The 14563-nt window shown below is 49.5% G+C and overlaps 1 protein-coding gene across 5 annotated transcripts in view; it reads right to left on the bottom strand.

Moving 5' to 3' along the window:
- Positions 1-14454, bottom strand: part of SLC25A22 (solute carrier family 25 member 22) — a 37304-nt gene extending 22850 nt beyond the window's left edge. Inside the window, exons 1-3 of one of the 5 annotated variants that reach the window (XM_010711150.3) lie at positions 5652-5748; positions 2208-2323; positions 494-714 (exon numbers count right to left, since the gene is read on the bottom strand). Coding sequence is in view for 4 of the 5 variants with exons in the window: in XM_019615432.2 (XP_019470977.1) it covers positions 2208-2227 (20 nt within the window). In the remaining variant the exon portion in view is untranslated. Of the gene's footprint in view, positions 1-493; positions 715-2207; positions 2324-4746; positions 4844-5651; positions 5749-13642; positions 13749-14430 lie in introns of those variants that run through there. The other 4 variants (XM_019615432.2, XM_010711149.3, XM_010711147.3 and 1 more) reach the window with 4 other exon arrangements.
- Between the last annotated feature and the right edge of the window lie 109 nt (positions 14455-14563).

The following is a 14563-nucleotide window of genomic DNA, read 5'->3' as shown; positions in this document are numbered from 1 at the left end:
TACCAGCCTCCCCACGTTCAGCTCTGAAGTCACTGCTGGCAGGCTGCAAATGCCAGCCATGCGTTGTGCAGCCTCAGCTCTGCCACCACTTCTCTAAGTGTCTCTGAGACACCCAGGGCAGGCAGACACTTGCCTCTCACAAGCTGTTCCAACAGTGAAATCACCTCAGGGTTTACATCAGGTGGGAGTGAGGCACAGGCACGTGGCAAGCATCTTGCCCATGAATCACTGATTTCCGCATAGACCCCAGGGAACAGTCTGATGAGTCTGGGCAAGCCAAAAACTTGGAGCGGTGTGGGATGCAAAGGACGTCTCGCCTTATCTGCAGGTGAGAAATCCTTGCTGAACACTCCCACTGCATCTGAACCCAGGTATTCAGGGATCCCAGGCACTGCAGAAGGAAACTAGTACAGACAGTGCAGTGGTATCTGGTGAAACATTCAGATAAAGTTACATGTGTACAATTTCAGAAGTGCAATGCCCTTGATCTCACCTTGCAGTAGACTGCTGCTGTGGATTTTAGTCTTTTGTTATCAATCTCATTCTGCTAAGGGATGACAGACCTGTGTCGCAAGGGAAGAGGTGTACAGTGTATCCTTCAAGCTTCAACACATCTCCTTGCTTGGCTAGAGACCACTGCATTTTCATGGTTCCAGAGATGGGAAGAATGAACTAAGTGGGATATGGTGAAGGAATCGGGGCACAGGGATGAACCTGAAACCAAGGAACAGATGGAGCTGGGCACTGAACCTGAAGCAAAAGCTTTTCCTTCATGACTAAGCCACCCCATGTCTTAGCTTGGTACTTTCTGCTCTCACAGGATGAGAACACACTGTGCTCTCTCCTATTCTGCACAGCACCTGCCTCTCACAGCCCACAGTACAGTTCTTAGTGAAATGGGGCCAATAAAGACTGGCATACAAATAAAGCCACTTGCTTAGTTTTACACTAAAAAGTGGGTAGAAAGACATTCCAGTTTTACTAATGCTCTTCCCCAGTCCTTTTAGCAGCTCCTGTTCACACTGCCAAGAGGGCTTAGAAAGGGCTGGAGGAGGTCTCAGGGAAACATCTTTCTTTCCTTGATTGCCAGGTTTCAAGGGGCCACAGACATCTGCTCCCTACGCTCTGCTAAGACTATCAGGGACACACACCCGCCAGGCTTCACAAAGGTGAATCTCAGCATGCCTTTCATTAATTTAAGAGAAGAATGCCAAGTGCTTTCCAAATTGGATAACTGATGACAGGCCAATCTGGGCACATAGACACTCTGCAATGCTGTCTTGTTATCAGTGCAGCTCAGAACTCTCTCACTTGCAGAAGGAAGGAGGGCAGGAAGATATTGTGATCATGGCAAATGCTAAAAAGAAGCAGCCCTCACTCCTGTAGCATTCAGACATTGTCAAATCCTGCTGGTCCATGTTTCATTCACCCACTGATCCAGGCTAATTGCTTACCTCCTGTCTTGAGCTGGCAATCTGGAAAGGCAGGTGTCAGAGAAGGGCCACACAAATAAATGACACGTAGGAGTCATTCATCTCAGGCAACATTACAAACAGCAAAAAGTTAAACCTAGATGTAGCACTAGACAGATCCATTCGGCATTGATCTTAGGAAGCTAAGAGGACAGTGGTATCTTCTGAGAAAACACATCCCAAGTCATTTTCAGAAAGGACTCAAATTAGCCTCTGCATATGCCAGGGCTAATGCTCTTCAGTTCCCACTGTGCACTTAAGAGTTACCAATTATTGTTGGCATTTCATGTTCCTGCAATCACTCAAGCATTGAAGAGCTATAGAAGAAGGGCACAAGTTTGCATCTACATGGACTTTGTAATTACAAGCAATAGACTCCTGGTTGGCCAAGGAGCTGGCTTTGTTCCCTTGAAGCTATCAAACTGAAGTCAGCAGGTCAAGGTGACCTTTGAAAGAGGAAGCAAAAAGCAATGGACTCACGTAGGGTCAACAGCAGAGGTCAGACAGAAGTGAGAAAAAATAACAGAGACTGCAACAACATGACAAAGACACAAAATAAGAAAAGACCGAATAAAATAGGTAAGAAAGGAGCAGCAAAAGAATCAAAGCTGTTTCTGGCCAGAAGAGAAGCTCAGGTGATTGTCTCCAACCTGCCATATTGCAGAAGGGATTGAGTTGGAAAGACTTAAGAGAAAAATTCAAAGCACAACTAAATTTATTTTTTTTTAAAGTTACCTGATCTGTTTATCAGCCATTTAATTCCAACTTGATCTTGTTAAGAAATGGATTTGTTCCTTCAGACAGTTCCTCAACTACTTCTTCAGTCACTCCTTTTCCAGTTTAGCTTCTTCCTGGGAAAGGGGAGAGACATCAAGGAGATAAAGTTGAGAACTGGGCACTTACACTCTTGCTGGGCAGGCTGCAGGTGAGTAGGCAGAGGAAGAAGTGACTTAAGAGAGCACCCGGTCTCCTTTGATAGATGAGACTGAGCTGCTGACTGAGCTCCCAAGGGAGCCTTATAAATATACGTCTGTGTATATACAAATATAGATGCACAAATGGAAGGAAGAGCTGCCAGAGCCGTCATGCTCCAATAGCACGTGAGCAACCTTGGGTACCGCTGTTCTGGATGCCAATGCACGAACTCTGCCAGGCACCCAGGACAGCGGTACCCAACACTGCCCTTCCAAACTATCAGCACCTCCAAACCGAGCCCCCTGCAGGTCTGCACTCCAATACATTGCAATGTCCAATACATCCAATGTCATTGCAAGACGCCATGCTTTTCATGAGGCATCTCAGCATCGCTCAGCCACTCTTCTCTCTCTCCCCTTCTAGTTGCTGCCTGGGTGGTGAGACCAAAGCAGAGGAAATTTCCTTTTCCTTTCCATCAGGAATGGAAATTTGCCCCTCGATTGTAAATATGACTTCTAAGCTTCATAGAAGTTCACTTTCAACACAGCTCACATCCAAAAGAGTAGTTTGTTTTGGCTTAGTTTAATCTATTTCCCTATCAATTTATCCGGAACAAGACCAAAATACAAAAACAAAGTAGAGAGACCAGCTACTGCTGACAGCCTGTTATCCCAGCATGGACAAGCCCTGTATCAGGAAAGCTCTCATGATAACATCTGCAGCCTCAACAGGATGTTTGTGTTCCTAGAAGCAGCAGCTCTGACAAAACACACACACTGCATGCTCCTGACACCCCATTTCAAGCTCAGGCACACTCCCTGTGTGCTGCACTGCTCCCCAGGAGTCCATGTTGCAAAGGGCACCCCAAGAGCAGACAGCAAGGCTGCTCATACACACCCCTGTGAAACCGACTGAGCTTCTTACCTGCTGTCTAATCCCTTCCTTCTGTGCAACCTCTTGGTGTCAGCCCTTTGTCTGCACAGAGACTGCAAAGCCTTCACCATCCATCCCACCAGCACTGTTGCTGCTGGGTTAAAAGCGACCCTCCCGGTTTAAGAACAGGGAAGAGGTACCACAATCCCTGGTGAACCAAGACCCACACAGGCTGTATAGCCACAAGCCTCTACTGCATCCTCTGCCCTAACAAAAGCTACTCAACCAGTAGATGTGATCATTTAGCACTTGATAACTGTTTGTACAGCACCTGGCACAGCAGAGGCCCCAGTGCTCACAGCCAGGGGGTTTTAATGCATTACGGGATTTTAATGCACTGAGGTGGAAAGCTTGTTTGAGCTCTGTTTGCTTAAACAGAGCTCCAGCAAATGACCATTTGCAAAACAAACTCAACTGCAAAATCTGAGCACTCCAGAGTTCCCTGAGGCCTTTAAAAGGGGGTGTGGGATGAAGCCCCCTGTGCTCCATTGAAGACTGCAGGGAGAGGCAGAGCCCAGTTCCTCCCACAGCAGGAAAACAACTGCTGCAGTTAGAAACTGGAAAGAATGCTCAAAGTCTTATAGGATATTTTTAAAAGAAATCCAAAACAACATTATACTTGTATACGTTAGCAGTGGAGATCTAAGCTTTATCACTCCAGGAACACAGTGTTCTTTGGAGCCAAATAACACAAACCATAGCAGTTTTGCTGTTTTGTGTACTTGTGTACAAGGAAGTGCATGGCTCCAGGATCAGAGAGCAGGGCTTGTACCCACCACTGCCCTTACAGCATAGCAGGGGAAACCAGCAGCACCCCAGGGTTGCTCTCATCTTGGAAGGTCTCAGCTGAGCTCAGTGGCTGCGAGGACAATAGCACCTCCAGGACTGGGAATCTCCAAAGCACAAGTAACAGGGGAAACTGGTGGCAGCAGGAACAGAGCCATGAGAGAGAGCCTTCAAGTGGAAGGGGGTTCCTAAATTGCACATGCCATAATTAAGAGAGTGAGAGCTGCACAGGCAATGAATTATGTGGCATTAATTCCTTCCTAGAGTGCTGTTAACACAGCTAGGCGTGGATTAATGCCCCATTACTCGCACACCAGGACATCCCTTCTGCATTTATTAAAATGATTGAGCAAATTAGTTTTAGAGTGACATGCACACTGCAGCACAAGGAAGCACCTCTGTGCTCAGCAGAGAAGCACCACAGCCCACACTGCCCCATGTAGGCAGCCCAGGAACCTCCCTCCATTCAGCTCCTCCCCTCACCAGCTTCCAAAAACCAACTCCAGAGAGTGATGGAGCAGCCAAGTTAGGTTTAGCTCTCCACAAACCTAGCTTGGGATGCATCTGTTCCTCACAGCTTCTGGCCCTGGAAAAATGATACCATTCCCCTCCCTTTCCTTGCTATGTACCCCGCACTCACCTGGGAGCTTTCCTGTAATGTTTCCTCCGGGATTTCCAATTCTGAATGCCTCAGACTTGCTGCACAGGGCTGGACTTTAAACCTTTGCTTCTCCTTACCTTATCGCCCAAGGGAAAAGTGCTTACTCTGGAGAACACCGCATAATTATATAGTAATTAAAGGAATCCCAGGGTAACCTCGGGCAAGGAGGGATGCCTGCAGCCCCACAGTATGTGCTATATGCTGCGTGAGGAAGTGGGGCAGCGTGTTAGGTTCTGTTTTATCCCAAACCTGTGATGTGTGACCCAGGGGATCCTACCACTCTACACTCTGTCCTGTCCTGCTCTCCCTCTGCCAGGCTGAAAAGTGCTGATTTATCTGAGTACACTCAGTCGCTGCCTTGACAGAAGACCTTCAGCCAACGTTGCTGGCACTGTTGCCATAGGAAGAAACCCTGTCCTCTCCCCATGCCACACGTGTTCCTATCCCCACTTTCGTGCCAGTACTAACATTTGTGCAGGATGGTCAGGCAGCAATGACAGAACTCAAGGCCAGCACATGCTGAAGCTGTCACTGAAAGCAAACATTCAAACTGCAACCTTGACTTGAAAACAAACAGCAGAAGGAGAAAACAGGACTCCCTTCCACATATTTCCATTTGTCTTGAGAGCAGACAAACTCAATGCTCCAGCCAGAAACCAAGAAACAGGCTCAGAGGGTAAGAGAAAGGAGCAAAGTCATGCCAGCACCCACCCTGTAGAGGATACAGCAATGCTACTGATCACCATCAAGGATCAGGAAGTATCCCCACTGTGAGCCACCCACACTCCTCTGGCAGCACAGAGGAACAGAGCATCCCCTTAGTCTCACAGTGCCAACAGGCAAGCAGAAGCCCCAGCACTGCAGCTGCACACTGACACACTCACCCACTTCACAGCCAGGAGGGAGCCCACAACCAGCCTTGTGCGCCCACGCTGAGCCTTGGAAGCAGCCTGGAGCAGGACCCTGCAGCTCAGGTGAAATCGGGCCAAAGTCCCTGAGGGGAGGTGCCAGGCTGGCTGCCTGCCTCATTGGCCCCAGTGCTCCACCGAGGACAGGCCTGGTGGCATGGTGCCTGATGCATCGCAAGGTGGTAGGGACACTCACTCCTCTGCCATGGCACAAAGCTCCACCACCCATCAGAGCACACCCCACCGGGCAGAAGGACCTGAAGAGAGCAGCCAGGCAATCACACAGTGCCAGGACATCTGCATTCAAATCAGACAGACCTGAGGAGCAGGCCTGAGCCAACCTGGAACAAAAGCTAGATACGCCCTTCGAGCTTTGCATGTCTTGGGAAACCGCCCCAGATCCAGAGACTGAAAGCTGACACTCAGCTTAGAGCAGGGCTTACTGCGATGCAGGGCTGAGCTGCAGTACTGCAGCACACCAAGAGGTCCTAGCACTGAGCTGGGACACAGTATTGTAGAAGCTGTGCAAACCTTTAGTCAAGGACAGTCCCTGTCCTGGAGGCTTTGCAGCTGAACTGTATGACGGGACGAACAAGGACAGCATGACCAGCAATGACTCAGCCAGTGCTCACACAGCAAGTCCTGCTGTCCAAGGGATTGGGGCTGCCAAGCTGACGGAATGGCAGGGCAGGCTTCAGCAGGGCAAATGAGCTGACAGCCATCTCTCTGAGAACAGCAGGAGGCAAGATATTAAAACGTGCTTATAAGGAAGTAACTAAGGCAAACTTGGTGATACCTCTCCATGTCCTCTATAGGAACATGGACAAAGCAGCACAGGAACCAGAGGGCCAAAACCCCTTTCCATACATCTCTTACTACAACATCTTCAGTGTCATGGTGATACGAGGCCATAGCACAGCAGCAGCAATCCAGGCCTGGGATCTTGCTCTAAAGCAGTCGTAGGCTCCAGGCTGTGCTCTGCAGAGACCTGTATATCCATGCACAGATTCACAGGGATCTGTAAGAAATAGCTAGAGAACAACTGACTCATATGCAAACACATTAAACAATCCGTGTGCAAGCTTCTAGAGAGAATGATTGTTGAAATGAAGTTTACAGTGGCCCATGTTACTTTGCAGCTGGAAGCATAAGCTAACTGACAGACACGAAGGCAGCCCAGACATGACCGTGCTGGTATTCAAGTAAGTTCACAGCTCGGACATTGTGGATGACACAAGTGTCTGCTTATTGCCAGCAATCCTCCTTCCAAACGCTGCTGAGAAATCATGTAGTCACACACTGAAATGGTGTGACTCAAAATGATTTTAAACTCATCTTTACTCTGGATTGGCTCTCCAGGCCCACTTTTATGGAATTGCAGCTTCAGAGAGATGCAGCATTAGCTGGAGAAAGAGGACAAATTAACTGAAAAACTGGAGTGTCGAAGACTGGAGACACAGATGGGAAAACAAGCAAGAATTTGTATAAAATCTGTCCTTTTCTCTACTCTGTGGTGGCCTTGTACCTAAAAAAAAAAAATAATAAATAATAAAAAAAAAATCAGAACAAAAGTGTGATGGCGACAGACAGACCAATCCTTTGATCTGGAAGGACTCACTGGGAAATGAAATGGTGTGAAGCCCTCACTCGGGTGCTCTGCCAAAGGATTGAAAAAAGTAAAAAAAAAAAAAAGGACTCCCCCCCCAAATTTAAAATAATCACCATGTGCAAAGCAGTAGCTGAAAGCTACCAAGGAACCTTGGGGAAAACAAGGACTGGATCCAAGCTTGTTCGATAGGAACAAGGCACACAGGGCTGAGCTGAGGTCCTTGAGCGTGAAAGAACTCATTCATTCTCCATCAGCAACAAAACCAGAGTCTTGGCTCACAGCATATTGCTCTCCACTGAAGAAATAGGGCTTCAGCAGCCCTGCTGGGAAGAAGCAGCATCATTTCTGGCCAAATCATGGCACCTACACACCCACAGAGCTGTTCCTGTCTGATGCCTTGAAATGAGTCCTCCAGCTCACTGTGGCCAGACCCAAGGTTTTTCCTTTACACGGGAGAAAACAGACAAATTGTTTTTCTTTTGACAAAGAAAAAGAAAACTAAAACACAAATTCAAGTTTAAGTTTCCCCTCCACCACATAGGTGGAGGTGCAAGCACGCACACACACCTCTGCTCAATTTCATGGGGTCTCCTTACGCACCTGGTTGTAACAGCCTGATTATCTCAGCGATGCTCCTGCACAAGCTCATGGTGGCAGGGAACAGTTCAGGCCTCGATAGCCCAAGGTTACTGACCCGTGGCAAGGTGGAGAAGCTCCAAATGAGGAAAGTCACAACGGGGAGGGAGAGTAGGCAGGATACCCACACCTCTGCTCTGAGAGCTGTTGTCACATCATGCTGATTCATTCTACTGGTGCTTCCTGACACACAGCATAGGAAATAGCGCTGGCTGTTTAGCAAACCTGCACCAAAAGCTTCCCTCCAACTACCGCACCTGCTGTTAATTCCCTTCACAGCTCCGCTCATTAATAAAAATACAATTCAATAAAAGAGAACCGCACGTACCAACACCTCGCCCAGATTCCCTCAATGCTGCCCGATCCTGAGTCACCGCCAGCGATTAACTGTTGCCATTCAGTGAGGAGGACACGGTTATTAAATTAATAGGGGGTGCTTAACCTGGCTACAAATATACATGAGTTCTTTGTGCCTTAGTGAGCTAATAAGGCATGTGCTAATTACATTAATTCAAACAAGCCCAGTGTGCCCTGAGGGCAAAGGGTGCAGCAAGCGGAGGCTCTTTCATAACAGCAGCACAAGAGGGGAAGGTACTTGCCTTGACAAGGCTTCAGGAGGAGCAGCATTCAAGCACTGCAGCTCGTACCCTACGTTACTAACACGCAAAAAGCCCTGGCTGCAAAGACAGAAACAGAATCGTCTCTCAAAAAGGCCACCTGGCTTGGCCCTCCCTGCCTCCCTCATTGCAGTGCTGAGCATGCCAAGTTGAGAGAGGAAGAGGAAGGGCAGAGGAAGTAGGTTGCATGTCTTTGCATCTCTAAGGACACGTGCTCATAGAGTCCTTTGCAACGTGTGCGCGTGCTCCTGTGGACACTAGGGGACTCTGATAGCGCAAAGCAAGAGGTTTTCCCCTCTGTTCTCACTTCCCCCATACCACGTGCACCAGGCAGCACAAAGCACTGCCCCAGGAGGGCATGTGAATCCCAATGTTTTACAGACATGATGCTTGCTGCTCTCCCCAAAACTAGCATTCCCCCAGCAGGCACGAGGAGAGATGTGGGGCTACAGAAGTATAGCATGGTGTGGTTCATCCTGCAGAAAGAGGCTTCATGCAGCCCTGACTCTGGGCTGGCAGAGAAGACACAAATATTTCCACAAAGGAAACCATAATGAGGATTTTTATCCCATGGAAAGTGCATCACTTTCAAGCCACGTCATTCCCAGCAGAGGCTGTGGTTACTCAGTGACTAGCTCTGCATAAATGCAGGCCACTGCCAACAAGGAGGCAGCTCCTCCTTCCCCAGCAGAGACTGGCATACAGGCTTCAAGCTGAGCCAAGCCTATTCCAGGTGCCTTTTGTACAAAAGATTAGGTATGGAGAGTAAACAGAATATCCTTCCAGCATCCCAAATGGTTTGCTACAGCAGGTAGAGACTTTTCTGAGGAAGGCAGCTTATATCATCACCTCCCACTGCTGAAGACAGAATGTGACTAATACTCCCAATGCATTAAAAGTGCCAGCTAAATGTCACACTAAGCAACACTCCTTGCCTCCCAGCCACAGGAACGGCACTACAGGATAGCTCTCAGCAGGCACTGCCGCTGCCATCCCTTTGCTGTACCGGTACATGAACGTACCTGCTTTGCTCCTGCATCACAAAGCACATTTTTCTCCTCCCATCTCAGCTGCTTGCTTACGCCAAAGCTCTTCAGAACGTGGCAAAATGGTTCCTTACTAACCACACGTCATCAGCCCCACATGGGTCACGTTGCTCCTTAAAGAGGTTAGCAGCTCCACAGGGAAAACTGAGACGTGCTCTGTGACAAGCAGGGAATTGCCAAGGGGACTGCGACCGCTGCCTGGCAGCTCTGGAGGCTGCAGCGTGATCCATCCGTCAGCTCTCTCCTTACCCGGAGAGCTGTGAATCAGCAGAGCCTTCAGCAGGCTGCACGCAGGCAGGAGCTCCCAGCAGGGGGGAAATACATTTAGGAGGCTACAGGCAAAGAAGAACACACGCAGTCCTGCTCATCAGTATGGAACAGAAGGAGATGGGTAACATGAGAAAGGAAAACAAGGAAGAAAAAGAGAAATAAGATGAAACTTGGCAAGTCATTCTCTAGATACGAAACTCCTTACCTGGATGCTCCATGGCAGTGCTGCCAGATGTATACTCACAGATAACAGGCACGCCCGGCATCCTCAGTGAAAGGATTCATCTTGCATTGTTTAGGAATAAGACCTGTTTTCAGAAAGTGCCAAGGTGCCTGACACACACGGCACTGCCCTGCTCCAACCACCAACCAACACCACCTCGCTGAAGAGCACATGGCAGGAGATGGCAGTAACGTCAGACATTCCAAACTGGTCTGCCAGAGAGCTGAGCAACGGGCATGCTGCTCTGGAAGTCTACTGGTGGTTTTGCAATGCGTGAATGTATGCTCCATTCCAGTCCTGGGACAGGGGCTTCTTGACTGGGCTTCAATTCACAACCCCGAGTGGAGCCAGCTGGGGCTGCCACCATGGGAAACTGCCCATCTCCTGCATCCCACACTCACCAGGCACTCAGCACACACCACTAGCACTGAGCCTACCCCAGCAGCACACAGGTGCCCTCCCCAGCACGGAGGGGCTGCAGATGGGGCTGGCATGCAGCACGACACCCGGCACACTTGGGCACGTGCCCACACTGCTCTCAGCAGCGGCCTGGCATCTCTTCCCACCCCTTCCTAAGCCAAACCCAGACCATCTGTTGAAGTATTTCTGCAGATCGTTCCTCTCTTGGGAAGGGCCGGGGGCCGAGTTTAGTTATTTATACAGTGTCTGGCATTTCTGCAGCAATCCTCACTTCTGTGTCCAAGCAATCTCCTCTGGCAGTTCTGGAGAATCAGAGCGGGGTATCACTGAATCTTCATTTTAAGATTTCTGAAAAAAAACTGTTATCAAAAAGACAACAGCTGCCCACGCCGTGCACACATTTAGCTCCTAAGAAAGCAAGCGGGGCACAGTTCAGGGAAAGAGGGTCAGGCCGACACAGTGTGTTTTACGTCCTTTAGAAAAATTACCACCCTTGCAAGATAGCCTTCATAAACAACAGCTGTTCCCCAGGGATGAGATGAACCAACAAGTGTTCCTGTTGCCTCACAGCTCAGAGAAGGGCTCAGCTTACCCAGAATGTGTACAAGGAAGTTGTCCCCATTCTTAGGAAGAATGGCAACAAACACAACAGGAAAACAAAGCACCCAGAAGAGACCATTTATTATGTCACATTGTACCTTCTACAACAGCTACTACTGCAAAAGTACGAGTGGCAGGATTGTGGAAGTGCTGCTTCCTGGTAGATTGCAGGGTACAGGGTCAGAGATTAACATTGTTCTACTTATCCACGGTCATGCTCTAAGCTTGAATCCATGGCAAAGGAGAAAACAGAAGCCAAATTCACAGTTAGCACTGAAGTAACTCGAAACACACTTCCCTCTTTTTTCTGCATAAATCCCTAGCTGCCATAATTCAAAGAGATCACTGAATGTGGCACCAAACCAATTCCCAATTTGCACATGGCCTGGGACAAGTTTCCACTCCACCCTACCTACCAGACAGCAGGGAGCTGCCCCATCTCCTCGGCCACAGTGTGGAAGCAGCACATCCACTGGTATGAGTAAGGAGCCAGGCAATGCAGCGACAAGGATCTATATTCTTCTCCTCCTGTCCTTTCTCACATGATTCCTCCAAGACAGAGCAGGAGACAAGACAAAGCCGTGGGTTCACCCTACCTCAGGTGCTACAAATAAGTCTACCTGGCAAAAGAAGGAAAACAAAGACAGCAGCGCAATGGCTTCAGCAAAACGGCCTTGCCAAGGGGGTCGAGGCCAAGAGCACAGGCTGCAGATTGCTCTCATGTGTGGAGTAAGAGCAGGAGGGCTACGCAACCCAGTGATGAAATAAAGAGCACCCAGAAACTGGAGCCCTGTGTAAACGATATGCATGTGGGAGATCTGCCCGTACTACTTGCAGCACTCAGAACCCAGCCCTGAAGAAGCTGAGCACTTAATTTGAAGATGGCCATCAATCATACCCCTGCTTCCAGGGCTCAGCAGCTGCAGCACAGCCAAGAGAAGGGCTGCTGGTGACCTGGGCGTGTTGCCTCACTTCAGCACAGGCTTCTCAGAGCCCTCTGTGTCAGAACGGTTCTCCCAACACACCATGCACAGAATCAGCGAAAGGAGGGAGCACGGCACAGGGAGGCTGACAAGGCATAGCCACCCACCTACAACAGCACTACTGAAATGAGAACAGGAACTGATTGTGAAAGGTTTAACAAAATAAACATAAAATTGCACGCCTGTGAGTGGCTCACCATGGGCTGCATTAAATCAAGGTCAACAAAGAGCTCTCAAATTAAATAAACAGCATCCCATCACATTTCCTCTGACACCAAGAACAAGCATTCCTGCCCGGGTACCTTTCCCTTTCCCAAGCAAATAATCTCTGTGTGGGCAACAAATATGCCAAGCTTTTCTATTTGCAGATATGTAAGAGAAAACTGCTAGACAGAAATCCAAATCACCCAGAGCGGCAGGGTTTTTTCAGGGGGCTTATTTGGCTGTTTGCACCCCGTCGTTTTACATTAACAACCACAGGAACCACCCTGCAATCAGCGCCTGCAGAGGAAGGGACAGAAGGAAGGGCTGTGCTGGAGGCACACACACAGGCACCTGCACAGCAACATTCAATGCTGCTGCACCCCTCACTACACAACCAGCCCTCTTTTGCCCCTCAGCCCAAATATTTCCCAAGGACACTCCCACCTTTCAGCAATTACAGTGTATTCAGCAATTGCCCTCCGAGAGCATTACATTTCCAAGAGACACACAGTGGGGTGAAGGACAGTAAGGAGATTTGCCAAACCAGCATCCCCCAGCCCTGGCCCAGCAGCAAAGCTACCTCCTGCCAGGGAAGACCCAGAGAGAAAGCTGCACTCCACCATCCCTTGACACTTCTTACTGAGATACAGGAGCAGATAATCAGTCACTCCAGCGCATCAAGGGATAATAATCTGTTTTTCCAGCACTATGCAGTCATCGTGCACTCTGATCAGGCTTTATCCCTCAGGGAAAAGCTTTTCTTAAGGTATCTGTAAAATTGGTCCTCTAACCAATGATGCCAGGTCAGGTAGGTAGTTCCCCCATCTCATCCACTAACCTAAGCTTGGCTGGAGAAGGACAGCAAATGACCCATGCAAGCTGCCAGTGACTCCTATCTCCATGTAACTCAATACTGCACACTATCCCTTCTTAAAATGGCAGTGGGACAATTTTCTAGGGCCCTGGCATCTTACTAAGACACTAACAAGATTGCCAGGTGTCAAACAAGGCCGTGAACATTCCCTCACAGCAGGGCCATGCTCCAAGTTATGATCCAGCCATGCTCCGTGTCCCAGCACAGCCATCCACCCCTACCCTGAGCACTGACCTCAGAACACATCATGACTCTCCGTGACCAACGTGCTGTAAACAAACAGCACCAAAGAATCACAGAATCATTAAGGTTGGAAAAGATCACTAAGATCATCTAGTCCAACAACCAGAGCATCACCACCATGCTCACTGAGCCATGTCCCAACAGTCTCCATGTTTTCTGAACACCTCCAGGGATGGTGACCTCACCACCTCCTCGGGCAGCCTGTTTCAGAGACGTTTCCTAATAGCCAATCTGAACCTCACCTGGAGCAACTTGGGGCCATTCCCTCTCATTCCATCGCTGTTATCTGAGAGAACAGGCTGACCCCAGCCTCACTACAACCTCCTTTCAGGTCATGGTAGAGAGAAAATGCTGCACCTGCATGAATGACGAGATGAAGAAGGAAGAAATTCAAAAGGGGCAAGCACTTCTTAAATTACGGCATTTGTTTTCTGGTGAAGGACTCAGAATAACTCTCTTTGGGCCTCCTCTGTACTTTGCTGACAGCAGCCTGGAAAGCAAAACACAGCCTGCAACTGAGAGCACAACCGCCAGCCAACCCCACACGATGCGCTGCTATCAGCCCAGCACCACTCTGCTTTGATTGCCTTTTGCTTCCCACTGCCAAGAAGCACGTTTATGAGGCGAGCCTCAACAGCATGCAGCAGATCAGAATCACTGCAGCTTCCAACCCAGCAGCCACAGTTGTGACAGGTCGAGTCTTCATGGCAGAGCCAGCCTAGAGGTGCCGGCAAGCAGCTCAGCCTGTGCCAGAGTGCCGAGATTTTTGAGGAGTTCAAAGAGACGGTGGTGTCCTGCTCCGATGCTCGCTGGACTGACAGCGTGGCAGAGCGCAGGAACCACACACCGAGCTCCCTGCGGCACAGAGGCCTGGGGCACTGGAAAATCCAATTCTCAAAGCCCAGCATCCCTGTGGCGTGCAGAGGATGAGAGGATGCCCGGGGTCTTCCCTTCCCGGGGTGACCTTGAGGAAACCCTAAAAGCTACCCACATTTCCACGCTCCCAACCGCGATAATAACCTTGACCTACCTCCGAGAGCCGGCTTAGGAAAGAGCCCAGCGCTGCGCGGAGGCCGACCCGCCCGTCCCAGCCCGGCGACGGGACGCTACGGCGCAGCGAACGGCCCGGGAGCAGCCCCGGACCGGCTCCCCACGGGACAGCG

This window comes from Meleagris gallopavo, chromosome 5 (genome assembly GCF_000146605.3).
Source record: "Meleagris gallopavo isolate NT-WF06-2002-E0010 breed Aviagen turkey brand Nicholas breeding stock chromosome 5, Turkey_5.1, whole genome shotgun sequence".
In the NCBI taxonomy this organism is placed as follows: Eukaryota; Metazoa; Chordata; class Aves; order Galliformes; family Phasianidae; genus Meleagris; species Meleagris gallopavo.
Note: the sequence above shows the minus strand (reverse complement) of the source record. Positions and strands in the feature narration are given on the sequence as shown.